General features: G+C 42.8%; 1 protein-coding gene across 1 annotated transcript in view; it reads right to left on the bottom strand.

Moving 5' to 3' along the window:
• The window catches only part of SLC1A7 (solute carrier family 1 member 7), a 39,569-nt gene that overhangs the window by 4,594 nt on the left and 21,407 nt on the right, over positions 1–13,568 (bottom strand). The window contains exons 6-9 of the mRNA XM_035122087.2: positions 7,938–8,037; positions 6,203–6,436; positions 4,066–4,260; positions 1,992–2,126 (exon numbers count right to left, since the gene is read on the bottom strand). Of these exons, the coding sequence (XP_034977978.1) occupies positions 1,992–2,126; positions 4,066–4,260; positions 6,203–6,436; positions 7,938–8,037 (664 nt within the window). The remainder of the gene's footprint in view (positions 1–1,991; positions 2,127–4,065; positions 4,261–6,202; positions 6,437–7,937; positions 8,038–13,568) is intronic.

Genomic DNA, 13,568 nt, shown 5'->3' with positions numbered 1-13,568 from the left:
AAACCCATTTCATTTTCACAGAGCAAAAACTGAAAGGGACACATTTGTAAAATGCAGCTTTTAAGCTGCTTTGAACATACAAAATTGAGGTGAAAGGGCAGGTGTATTAGCTGGAAACTACTCTTAGTACATTATTTGAAGCCGAGTCAAATTCATCTTGGCAGGGCTGCATTCAATCTGAAACACATCATGTGATTTCCTTATTTTTCCAATGCAAACAAGCACAGCTGAAAACTCAATCACATTGGTTAATATATTGATGTGGGTCATAAAGCTGAAATCCAGGAACATCCAGATGTTTGGCTTAAAAAAGCAAAGGGTGGTCCAAGATCAGCATTGTCCAGGTTTTGTTTTCTCTTTCTTTCTTTCTTTCTTTCTATCTTTCTTTCTTTCTTTCTTTCATCTTAATAGAGGTTAGGTTGAACCAGAAAGGTTTTCATATGTTGTTAAGTAGATGTGTGTATGTGGGTGAAAACATGGATCTGCCACTGCAATGTTTAGATTTGCCCACAGTCACAGCCTGTCCCACTGTCAAAGCTGTAAGCCAAAAAAGATGTAAAGGCAGCCCTCAGCAAAGTGCTCCCAGGGAATCCCCTCCCACACCCATGAGCCCTAGAGGCAGTAAACAGCAGCATTGCTAGCTGCCATTTTAGTTTCCCACAATGCCACGTGTGAGGGACAGGAGCTATAGACAGCCCCCTCCCATCTTGAACACGAGCTCCTCGCCCAGCGGAAGTGGGAGTGGGGAGGGGGATGTTTCGAGCGGGGAATCAGGAAGTAGGAGCCCTGGCTCAGGCAGGATAGCTGAGCCACGGTGCCGCTTGGGAGCGGAAGGGGGAAGCAGGGAAACCGCGGGAAGAAGACTGATCCCGGCGACCCCGGAATTGCGTAAGAAGCGCCGAGGGCGGAGATTTAGTATTCCTAGGCTACTTTGCTGGAGAAAGACGCGGGAATCTCCATTCGGAGGTTCTGCGCCAGACTGACAACATGTACTGACATCCTGTATATAGCACTGTTTAGCACTGTAAATAGACTGCACCAATAAAAGGATAAAATGCAGAGCTGTGAGGAGTCGTTACTCTAGAGTAGCCACCACCGCCACTGTGACACCACAGTTCTATGCCAGAGGCATTTCACTTTTTGAATTTGGCTCCTTTTCCTGTCACCGTGAGGCAACAGAAAAAGACAGCAAATTCAACAATTGCATAATTACAGCTGAAAATGAAGAACGGCTTTATGTTGTAAACTGCCCTGCGATTTTTGGACGAAGGGTGTTATAGAATATTATTATTATTATTATTATTATTATTATTATTATTATTATTATTATCAACAACAACAACAACAACAGGGGGCATACTCAGAGTGTGCTCCCATGTCTCCCTTTGCAGCTGTAGCTTGAATTCAAGCCGAGGCTGTAAGAAAGAATATTTGCAGCCGCAACATGAATTCTTCTTTTAATTCAAGCCAGGGTCACAAACAAAGAAATGAAGAATCAAGAGTGTACTATTCTTCCTTTCCAGGCCACAGGTTCAGAGTCTAATCACCTGGTGTCATGTGATTGACAGGTAAGCAGCCCCACCCACCCGTCAAAGTGACCTACAGAAGGTTGCAGAGTTTTGGATCAGCCCACCATCCAGATCCAACTCCTTCCCTCCCCCCATCATAAAGACTATGTTCTATTACACCTAATTTTCAAATCCACAATCAGTATGTCTCGTCAAAGGATGATTGCCATGTCTTGCTTATGGGCATCCTATGGGCATCTAGTTGGCCACTGTTGGCAATAGTGTCCTGTACTAGACAGATCTTTGGTTTGGTTCAGTCAAGCAATTCTGTGACTTTTATTAAATGGCCTCCCTCTATTGCCACCTTTCAGCTCACAGTGTGCTGTAGGTTGCTATTCAATAGGAGCTGTTCAATAGTCACACATTCAGTTTGGTTTGAAGATGAGAGAAAAGTCTAAAAAAACCCACCATCCAGTTACTTACAAGGCCCAGTCGACTGCAATGATTAGAGTGATATCATCTGTAGGAAGCCCCACTGATGTAAGAACGATAACCATAGTCACAAGGCCAGCTTGCGGGATTCCAGCTGCACCAATGCTTGCAGCAGTTGCTGTGATACTTTTACCAGAGAGAGAGAGAGAGAGAGAGAGAAAGGGTATTAATGATCTAACATGGAAGAACACATATTTGGAACCTACAGAGAGTTTTCCTCCATGCTTATATTTGATCCACACCTACCGGTATAAGTGTCTCTCATACAGTATGCTCCAATCTGAACTGAGCTGGAGCAGAAGTCCATTGAATAGGCTGGATGGGGATTTTTGATGTGAATGGTGACACACATCCCTATTTTGGGCCCACCAGAGCTATTTCATGCAACAGGCTTCACAGTATTAGAGCTGGATTGGGGCCCTCCTTCACAATAAATAGTTGATGGGGAAATTTTCTGCTGCTGTCCCGCCACACGAAGCTGCCAAACTGGACTTGATATTGTGTGAATACAATTAACATGCCAGCCATGTCGCTGCCAGTTCATTTCCAGGCCTAATTCAAGGTGCTCACGTTAGTGTTTAAAGCTCTAAATTACTTAGGCCCTAAATATTTGAAAGACTGCCTCCTTCTGTACAGCCCCCAATAATTCTCTCAAGCGACACTGTTAAAGTCAGTGGGATAACATCAGCAGAAGGTTTCTGCAGAGTTGGAATCCAGTTCCTTGTTTTCAATACACCTTACACACCTTATTACACCTTAGTGCAACTTGTGACCCATCAAGCTCGAATGCAAGCAAGCAAGCAAGCAACCAACCAACCAACCAACCAACCAACCATGTATTGTACCATACTAATACTTGGCTGCTGCCAGACATGACCCACATTTGTCTGGCTGGGTTGCACACTGGGCAGTATGACATTTAACATAGAACAAAGCAATTAATTGCAATAAAATTAATGGCAGGAATCCCCCTGCTCCTAACAATAAATCCCAGTGAGCACAAAAACCAAAATGGCAAATCACAGCTACATAAAAACATAGTCTAACAAAAAGCTGATTACTTTGGTTCAGCCTGAACAAAATTATGAAGGATCTGGAAATGACACAGTCATGGATTTAAATATTCAGTAGTGAGTTGTTTTGTTTTTGGTCTGATAATTCATTTACCACTACTTTACTGGAAACACCAGACATCCTGTGTTTAAATTACACACTCCACAGTTTGGACTCTTAGCCATTAAGAGCTTGTGAAATTTACAGCGCTTAACTATGAAGCTAGGCTTCACCAGGTCTGCCCTTTAGCATCCCAGGATTCAGCCCAGGCACATGCAAAGTACAGTAATAAGAAAATCATAGTATGTCTCGGAGCATGAAGAGTGTCTTTCTCTAACCACTGTGTGACCACAAGCAGCCACACACATCTGGAATTATGAGAAAGAGCTTCCAGATCAGATGTTTTAGTTCACAGGCTCATTTGATCCTTGAGCTTTTTTCATTTTAGAAATTCACAACTGGGAATCTGCTTAGAAGACAAATGTAAGCTGGGCCTAGTTTACAAGGATCAGAACTCAAAGCACATGGAGTCTTCTGGCAGGCAGGGTAACAGAATGGGGCAAATGAATGAAGCTATCTCCAAGTCTCTGAAGTTACATGCATTTTCAGAAGATACCTATGGTGGCAATCAAAGGTTGTATATTTTCCTACTGCATTTCTTTCTGAAGTCTGAAGTACTATCCTTTGCATGTTAACCCAGAAGCAAGTCTCATTGTGTTCAGTGAGGATTACTCCCAGGTAAATGTGCAGCTCTAGAATTTGACCCCATAAAAGCACCACATTGCTAACAGATAGGCTTACCATGGGGCATCCAATCCAAACTTTCAATTCACCTTCGCCTTCCTAACCAATTCGCCTTGCTCCTAACCAATTCACAGAAATATACTCTACATTTTCCCATATGTAATTATGTATCATGTATCAGCAATGTGCACAGTATGCAGATTTGCAGGAAATATCTGCAAGTCAAGCTTGCTAAATATGGGACCCCCTTTGTAAATTGGTTTTTTACCTTATGGTGATGATCTGTCCAAAGTCCAGCTCATAATTGTTTACTTGAGCGATAAAAATAGCTGCTACTGCTTCATAAAGGGCGGTCCCATCCATATTGATTGTCGCCCCCACTGGGAGTACAAATCGGGCAATCCTCCTGTCTACATGGTTATTCTCTAACAAGCACTTGAAGGTTATAGGCAGAGTGGCTGAGCTGTAAGGACAATGTGGAGACAAAGAGAGTGAAGTCAGCAAAACTATTAGGTCTGAAGAAGGGGGCTATCTCAAACCTGCAGGTGGCACTGCAAAGATGCATCCGTAAAAAACTACAGTGGTACCTCTACTTATGAATTTAATGCGTTCCGAATGCACATTTGTAAGTTGAAAAAATATGTAAGTTGAATCCCATAGGAATGCATTGGGAGAAAAAATTCGTAAGTAGAAGCAACCCTATCTAAAAATTCGTAAGTAGAAAAAATCCTATCTAAAACACATCCAAGATGGCGGATGGAGCTCCATTCATAAGTAGAAACATTCGTAAGTAGAGTTATTCATAAGTAGAGGTACCACTGTATAGTCCTACTGGCAGGGTCAGTAGGCATACCCAGGAGGGATGAGCTGGCTAACAGCAGATGGCAATAAAAGTTGGTGTTCTCTCCCCCATTCCCAAAATTCAACTGTGCTTCCTATTTACTGTCATTGCCTTTCATTCCATTCATTTGGCATTTTTTGTGCAGTTCAAATAACTAGCTGAAGAAGCCTTGCTGCAGGTAGTCGCTCTCTGGAATGCACCTGGGAGAACAAGTCTTTCAGGATTTCTTTTGCCATCAAATGGGCTGTGATGACCTAGTGCCAAATGAAAAGCCAGACTGAAATGGATATAGATAATCAGCTTCTGTGAGGTGCTTAAACCTGAGCCTTCGTTCTTCTCTAATGTTAGCTAAAAACATAGAGACAGAATTGCATAGCAGCTTGTTGTCGTACTTGCAGAAATAGGGAATCAGCCATTATGGGTTTTCTCCTTTCCAGGAGGCCTGGGTGCAACCCCAAACCTGCAAAGCGCCTGATATGACCTAACTCGAACGTCTCCCACACTCTGCCTTAAGACTTAGCAGCTGCAGGCACAGATGGCTTGATCAGCCATTACTGGTCCTTCCGTACCCCTTTTGTAGTCGTTTTATCATCAAGCTGACAAAGAATTCTAAGGAACTCAAAATCTTGAGCACCATTTTTTGATGTTTTGGTTGCCCTAATAAAGATATCACCCTAATAAACAAAAAACATAGCTCTCATTTTAAAAAATAAGACGAATGAGTACATATTATTTTGCCCACATTGTACTCAGGTCCAGCAGTCACCCATCTCAATATAATCAAAGCAAATACTTCCATTATCACAACTACCTCTGTCCTTCACATGGCTGTCTTTGGAACTCTACCAGGGCATCATCACACCATATAACACCCCCAGCCCCCTGCAAAAAGCACTTTTATCTCCAACTGGGTATTGGGATGTTCTTATAAGAAGACTACATATGCTGGCCATTTGCATTGCTGCACTATTTCTCAAACTGCAGAAGACTGCTGGTATGAGACACCTGGTTTGACCCTGATCTCTCTATTTATAGTTTGGATTATGAAGTTAATCTGCAGAGCAGCTCTTGTGTTATGGGAATGTAGGGAAGTATTGCAGGGACTGGCCACAAAGTACAACATTGGGCTTCTTGCCAGGACTCTTCTTGAGCTTCTGTTTGTCTAGTGACACCACAAAGGATAATTTCTATGGGATGGGCAGAAGATTTCTAGATCAAACCTGGCTACATACCAAAGTGGCAAGAGGAAGCCCACTGCAGATTAGTGTCCCCTATCCAAGTAATCCAGAAGGATTGCTATGGGTATTGAAGCCGCTGACCGATCCAGGAAAATTCTCTGAGCAAGGCAGGGAGGAGATGGTGGGGCTGGTGGAGAAAATGCCAGTGCTGTAAGTCAAATGGATTGTACAAGTCACTGTCTCACAGTTTAGAATCCAGGGATTGGGAGACTTGGATCTGGGGACCCTGCAGCATGAGTGCCTTAGCGAACTGGGAGTAAGGGAGCTAGGCAAAAATAAGGAGTGCAAGGTAAAATTGCGCCAGTGTTTCATTCATTATATGGTACCTGGATGATGTGGCCAGAGCAATAAGCAAGGCTTGAAGAATCCCTCTGATGAAAACAATGGGGTTCTTCTTGGTGATGAAGAAGTATGTCATTGGCAGAATAAAAAGTCCATGTACCACCAGGCCACAAACCACAGTAATAGCATAAAAGCCTAGCTTCTTCCCGATGGCTGATGGATCATCCATTTCCAAGATCTTACCAGCAATAAGGAACACTATTCCAAATGGAAAATACCTGGGGAAGGAGACAGTGATAGTCAATGTTAAATAACACTTCCACCCAAAAACTGAAGGAACTTAATTTATGTGTACTGTATGTATACAGAACTAGTTCTGTGAAACAGACCATCTATTACTATATCCCCTCTGGCCAGTTCCAGAAGTTTTTAGAGCCAAACTGCATGCAAAACAGGAGAGTTGTGATTAGTTAGTCTCCTGATTAGTTTTTTAAATCCAAAATGCACCCTTGGAGCATTGAAAATTTTATTTTGCATCATCATGTGGTGTATATGCTGAACCCTTCTTCCACTACAAGCCATTTTTGCAGTCAAAGTTGAGTCCCTAAGCCACTAATTTTCCTCCGGTGATGCTGGTGTGTGTGTGTGTTAATAGTCTCTGTGGGTGAGAAAGCAACTGTAATGGTGAACTTTGCTACAAAAACTGCCCCCAGTTAAAAGGTTAAGCATGCAGCAGAACTGGCTTACCACATTTTGAGGTAAATGAAGTAAGACACAGTACCATCTAAAAAGCCACTTGCCCCACCCACTGCAGTAGATCGTTACGCCCAAAGTCTAAAATTACCTAATTAACAGCACCATTGATGCAGGCCCAACAGCTGCTGCTAGAATTAGATTTGTGGTTCCCAAATAACACACTGTGGTAAAAAAAATAAAATCAGAATTGTAATCATGAGTCTCCCATATCACATGCCGTTTGGCCCATAGAACAGTGGTTGTGAAATATGGCACACGATACGAACATAGTGCTCAAGTTCCTGTTAATAGGTGCTCTCTTAACAATTCTCAGTACCATTAACAAACCACAGTTCCCAAGATTCTTTGAGGGAAGTCATGGCTGTTTAAAGTGGTCTGATACTGCTTTAGCTACTGTCATGGACTGGCTGGATGCAGAGGAATGGTGGGAGGAATCAGGTGGGGAACCCCAAGGGAACTCCAACAGAAGAAGGCTCAGAGCCAAGGGATTGGTGGTGGGACGGCAATAAGTAGTCAGAGGGAGAAGAGGGAGGAGGAGGTGTTGGAAGGTGAAGAGGCAACAGGGTTTAGTGCACAGGAAGAGGCTGTGGCAGACAGCAGTCCAGAGTGAAGACAGGCTGCTGAAGAAGCCAGGGGTTTCCCCCATCCTGTTGTGACCAGCTCCCCTCCTCCTGGTCTCCCAGAACCAGCAGAGCAATGAAGAGGGTGGAGGAAAGAGACACAAGACAAAGGAGCCTTAGGTTGCTGGGGAAGGGCCCGGGAGGAGCCTTAGAGAGCAGCAGGAAGCCGAGGGCCGTCAGTCCTTAAAACTGCCTCATTGGGGCAAAACCTACTGAGAAGAGTTGCTGTGATCACTAGGCCTGAGCTGTTTTTGTTTCTTTGAATAAAGAGTTAGCTTCACTGACACCAGGTGTTTCATTGCTGACCTGTGCCTGACTCCAACCACTGAAAGTTATATATTGCAAATGGAGGCCAAACTTTCACTTGCAAGTTTTATTTTTTCCTAACACTGCATTTACTTACCATACGGAAACAGCCACTATCTTCATGACAGATTCATTTAAGCACTGGCAAAAGCTAACCAAGGGAACGCCACTGTTGCCCATCCTCCCCAACATTATTCCTGCAAATAGATAAATATTGTTTCATTTTATTCGCCATCATATGGATTTACATCACAGGCCACATTAGCATATAAAACTTAAGTGTGTCTGTCTGTCTATCTATCTATCTATCTATCTATCTATCTATCTATCTATCTATCTATCTAATCTATCTATTTATCATCTATCTATCTATCTAATCTATCTATCATGAACTGCTGGACTCAATTTGGGACCTAAATTCATGGACAGCAACTCCTACACTCTGTATGACAACTGTAGACTCTGACCCCTGCAATACCCCATGAGTCTAATTTTCACTTCCATTCATACTATGCTAGTATATTTATTATATAAGTATATTAATACCAACATAACATTCTGTATTTAAGTAATTGATGCTACTGTTCCAGATTTGAATTATTTAAGCTACTGCATTTTAAAAATTAGCATTTATTTTGATTTTCAGTTCACAGAATTAGAAATGTTACATATGAGCAGTGATGTCTAACTTATGGGGGGCTGCAAACCGCATATGGTACCACAATAAGTTTTTTGTGCCCTCCCAAGAACCCTCAAAATTTGTCATATGTGTGTGTGTGTGTGTGTGTGTGTTTCCCACTGCAATGCCACAATACCAAAATATGTTGTCCCTCAACATTTTAAAAATGTTTTTAAAATTTCAAACCTTTTTTTAAACAGTTGAAAAGAAATAATCTTAAAAAACTATTTACTAACTCCTCCATAGGTACCCTGACATTGTGATGCCAAAAGTTTTTTTAAAAAACAAACAAACCATGCCCACTTTGATATGTGGCACCCAGAAGATTGACCATGAGTCTGTGCACCCCTCAACCTGAAAAAGGGTAGAGGTTTCTGCAGTAATATAAGCCAGTCTATTATTCTGAATGGAATGTAGGCTTTTCTTCATTGTACTGCCCAAAGGAAAAATACTGCTGAATCTCATGCATGTTTATCCAGAGGTAAGTTATGCTGAGTTCAATGAGATTTAATCCCAGGTAAATATGTACATGATTGCAGTGGGACTTACTTCTGCATAGGAGTAAACATACATTGGATTCAACAGTAAACCTACTGTGGGCATAACACTGACCCATAACACCCATTAGACACAAAATTATAACTTTGTGGTGGCTGGAAAGTGAATTTGGAAGTTTCAGTCCAGATCCTAGTAGGTGAAAACTAGGTGAGAAAAGCCAGCATCCTATTCCTAACTGCACTTGCCTTTTTTGCTTGGCAACCTTAGGAACTATGTATAAAATCCCAGATGTCTAATTTCTACGCAGGAGAACAGACAAACAAGAACTTGACAAAAGCCAGGAACTGCTACAGGTAAAATCATTATGATTATGTACTGCTGGGTTTCCATATAGTATGGTTTAAATTTGAGGGGTTTGACACTCCTGTTTATTCATTTCAATAAGCAGTCCATCTGCTACAAAGGGTTGTGGCTGGTAGCAATATGTTTTAAAAAGGCATCACAAACTATAAAAAGAATAATGTGTCTGCTTTAACTATCTTAAGCACTTAATGGCAGTATTCATTGCTCATGTTGCGCCAGTGCTGGAGTTTCCATTTGTGCAACAGACCTTTCTCCTCCCTCCATGCACAACCCATACCCTCCCCAAATCTGTTCCAGGGGGTTGGGGTAACCCCTAGAACAAATTTAGGGGGTTCAAAGGGAAGGAGATGGGAAGAACATCCCGTTGTGCAAGCAGAAATCCTTGTGGGGATGGAATGAGAGGTTTAGTGCTACGTTGGATTCCACCCAAAGTGTCTACATTACTTCTCTAAGATGCCGAGGTTCAAGCTGAAGTGACTTTCCGACAGAAGGCAAATATCATGACTAAACATCTGAAGGAGCCAGGACTGAATATGTAGCACTCCAAAGGGCATTATGACGTTGTGTACTCGGCTAACTGCCCATGCCATTCAGCATGGTACACAGGAGGTGCTATCAAAAAGAACATAGCTGTCTTGTAGCTTAATGTCACTGCAATCCTGAGAGGAAATGATCATTGTCTGAGTGTGGCATCTAATGCTGAGCGCATACTCGGAGCAGACCCATTGAAATCAATACACTTCAGTAGTTTATGTTCCTTGATTTCAGTAGGTCTACTCTGAGCAAGATTTAGTTGGATATTACCCCAAATGCTTTGGACATCCCCATTAAACTGAACATGGTCTACCAGCTTGGTACTGTCAGCTGCCTGGTGCTTAACCCACCACGCCCCCTTTCCCCCCAATCTTTGGTACCGGTAGAAGTCAACAGAAACTGGAGGTTTAGGGCAGGAGCTCAATGGACGCCTAGCAACACAAACCTGTTCAGCAACTCATGCAACCACACCTGTGGATTTGACTACTTGGGAGTGGGAGGAACAAAGTCACACTCATGGACCACACTTCCAACCTCCACACATTCATCGGTAGGTCAGAGCAGAGCATATCAGGGTACAAATATGTACATGCAGGCTGCGTCCATGCAATCACAGAATCATGTTTATGGTGAGATCTTATAGGCACACATTAGTATGCGTGTAGGTTCTGAGTCTATCCTGATAAACATGTGGCAGTAGAGGGGAAAATAAAGAGATAATAGACCTATGATCCAGCAGCAGGAAACACAGTTAGGTCCCTTGCCAAGAACCAAGTGGGACAGTCTGAGAGGAGAAGTCCATAGATCAGTCACTGAAAAAAATGCAGGCTCCGCATTCAGAGAACCATTTCAACAATAAAAAAATACTATTGAAAATGATTTAGTGGGAGTGATTTAGGTTTTTTCTAAGTCTCAGTGAACTCTCATATCTGTCTGTACAGCAAATATATCCCAGCCAAGAACTGAGTGTCAGAGCTCACATCTGTGCTTGTACAGCAGGTTCCAGGTCTCAGCACTACAGTATTCTTGATTTAGTGGCGAACAAGCAGATCTGCTGTCAAGATGCAGCCATTTCACAACGACACTTGCTAATCTTTGGCTCGCCATACATTTCAAATCTGCAATATGTTTTTTGAATTATGTTGCTCCTTCCTCTTAACATAAATTTGAAGGGCATGTCAGCATTTTAATCCAGTCTGGGTTTATTATGAAATGGCAGCTTCAGGAGAACATGAATATCCCATGTTGAAAAGTGGAAAGGTCCATAATCTAAAGGTGGAGGGAGAAGACAGAGAAGGCAATGCTATAGCCCACATGAAAATGAATAACAGGCCTGGAAATATTTCTCCATGTGACTGTCAGAAATGTCCATGTCTGTAGTTCAGATTCATATCACTTCCATTCAATTTGGCCAGTGGGGATTGGTCCCTCCTCAACATTTACGTTCCTGTATCTCCTTTTCTTCCACCCAGGACATAAAGCGACGAATGAAAGGTTTGGCTGAATGTGAGTTCAAGGTGGGGGAAGTGATGCAGGTTCAGGGCTGCCACTGGGATTGCAGCCTAAATCCCACTCTACCCTTTCTCACAACTGCCCTAGTTGCAATACTTTTTGTATGTTGTATTTCCCTGGCATTCACTTTTCTGAAAGAATCAGTAAGCGGGGAACAGGTGTGCACAGTCAAACTGAGCAGGGTTCAATCCTGCCCTGCAATCAGCTGTGAGGCTGGCTTGGGATCCAGTGGGTTGTGGGCTAGCTTAGTCCCACACCCTCCCTGAGAATGTCCTGTTTGGGGGCTTTCCACTTAACTCATCTGGTGGGGATATTGACAGGGCACCTCTTGGCCACCCATTAAGTGCGCAGAAGAGGGTGTTTGAACAGGAGGCCAGCTGGGCTGGCAGAACTGAGTGGAGGGAGGCCTCTGCTCCGCCCAGAAGCCTCACAAAGGCCAATGTAATGTAGGGGATGGGAATGGACTGCAGCCTTACTCACCATTTTTCTAACCAAAAAAGGATCAAATGTTGTAACCTTTCCTCACAGCAGAGTATTCTCTACCCCCTTGATCATTTTGATTTCCCCTTTCTGATCCTTTTCCAACTTCACAATATGGAAAGGGCTAAACAGCTTTCCATTTTAGATTAATCTGCTTGCATGCTTGCTCCAGAAACGGAATTTTACTTTAGGATGCTACAAACATTTCCTCTTTGTGAAGTTGCAGTCCAGCACATGAATCAATCTTCAGCGTGACAATCATGTGATAATTCATGCCAGCAAGATTTATGCTTAAAACAAAATTGACATCATTTTGACTGGAGCCAATGTGTTGGGGGTAAATCAAGGAGAAGAGAGTGCTCGGCTACTGAAATATTCCACTGCTCCCTGCAGGGCATTCTGTGAACTATTCCACCGAACCTCCTAATATAGGAGTGCAATGAAAATTCCCCAGAAGGAAAAACGTGAAGGACATTTTAGAATCTTTAGGCGCCAGGCAAAAACATTCCTCTTAAACCAGGCCTTTTGGGCTGATTGACATCCAGTGCTCTTTTAAAATGTGTGTGTGGGGTGGTGGTTATTGGGTTGTTTCTGTTTTTATTTTGATTATGTATTTTGTGATTTTATGTTGTGACTTTATGTTGTAACCACCCTGAGACTTAAGGGTATAGGTCAGTATACAAATTTAATAAATAATAATAATAATACTAATACTAATACTACTAATAATAATTTATTATTTATACCCCGCCCATCTGGCTGGGTTTCCTCAGCCACTCTGGGCGGCCTCCAACAGAAAAACGAAATAAAATAATCTATTAAACATTAAAAGCCTCCCTAAACAGGGCTGCCTTCAGATGTTGTCTAAAAATCTGGTAGCTGTTTTTCTCTTTGACATCTGATGGGAGGGCGTTCCACAGGGCAGGTGCCACCACCGAGAAGGCCCTCTGCCTGGTTCCCTGCAACTTGGCTTCTTGCAACGACGGAACCGCCAGAAGGCCCTCGGTACTGGACCTCAGTGTCCGGGCAGTACGATGGGGGTGGAGATAATAACAACAACCTCACACCAATATTCTACCATTTAATCCTGATCTCTCAGTCAAACCTACCTCACAGGGATGTTGTGAGGGAGGAGAGAAGAATGTATGCTGTCTTCAGCTCTTTGGGGGAAATGTGGAATATAAATGCAGTTATTAACTAATAGTAGCAAATAGTAAAACTTATTGAAAACCGGGCCTGAATTGGGTAGGGGCAGATTGGGGGGGGGGTTAATACAATCCACAAGCCATTCCTCCCACTTTTAGCCAAATCATGGCCCCCCCATAGCGTTTAAAATCAGTAAGGTCTTCACTGTAATATGCGTTCCCAAATTTGAAATCCATAGAGTAGAACTTAGTGATGACTAACAAATCCATTTCACTTTAATGGGGATAAGTCATGACTTGTGTCTGCTAAATTTTTCAGTGCAGTCCCCTACCGAGACATCCTGTTTCAGGGTTTCCATGAAGAAATGTGGCCCTTAGGCCCCTACACCTGTCACTGTAAAAGCTCTATGAATTACAGAGGGAAGAATAAATACCAGAAAAGGATAACAACAGAGCAACGTAGGACAGGCGAAAACTGCAGCATGCTTTTTCGCAGGTGACTGGGAGTTTGGCTCCA

The sequence above is a fragment of the Zootoca vivipara genome, chromosome 7 (assembly GCF_963506605.1).
Source record: "Zootoca vivipara chromosome 7, rZooViv1.1, whole genome shotgun sequence".
Classification (NCBI taxonomy): domain Eukaryota; kingdom Metazoa; phylum Chordata; class Lepidosauria; order Squamata; family Lacertidae; genus Zootoca; species Zootoca vivipara.
The sequence above is the reverse complement of the archived record's forward strand: the minus strand, read 5'-3'. Positions and strand labels throughout refer to the sequence as shown.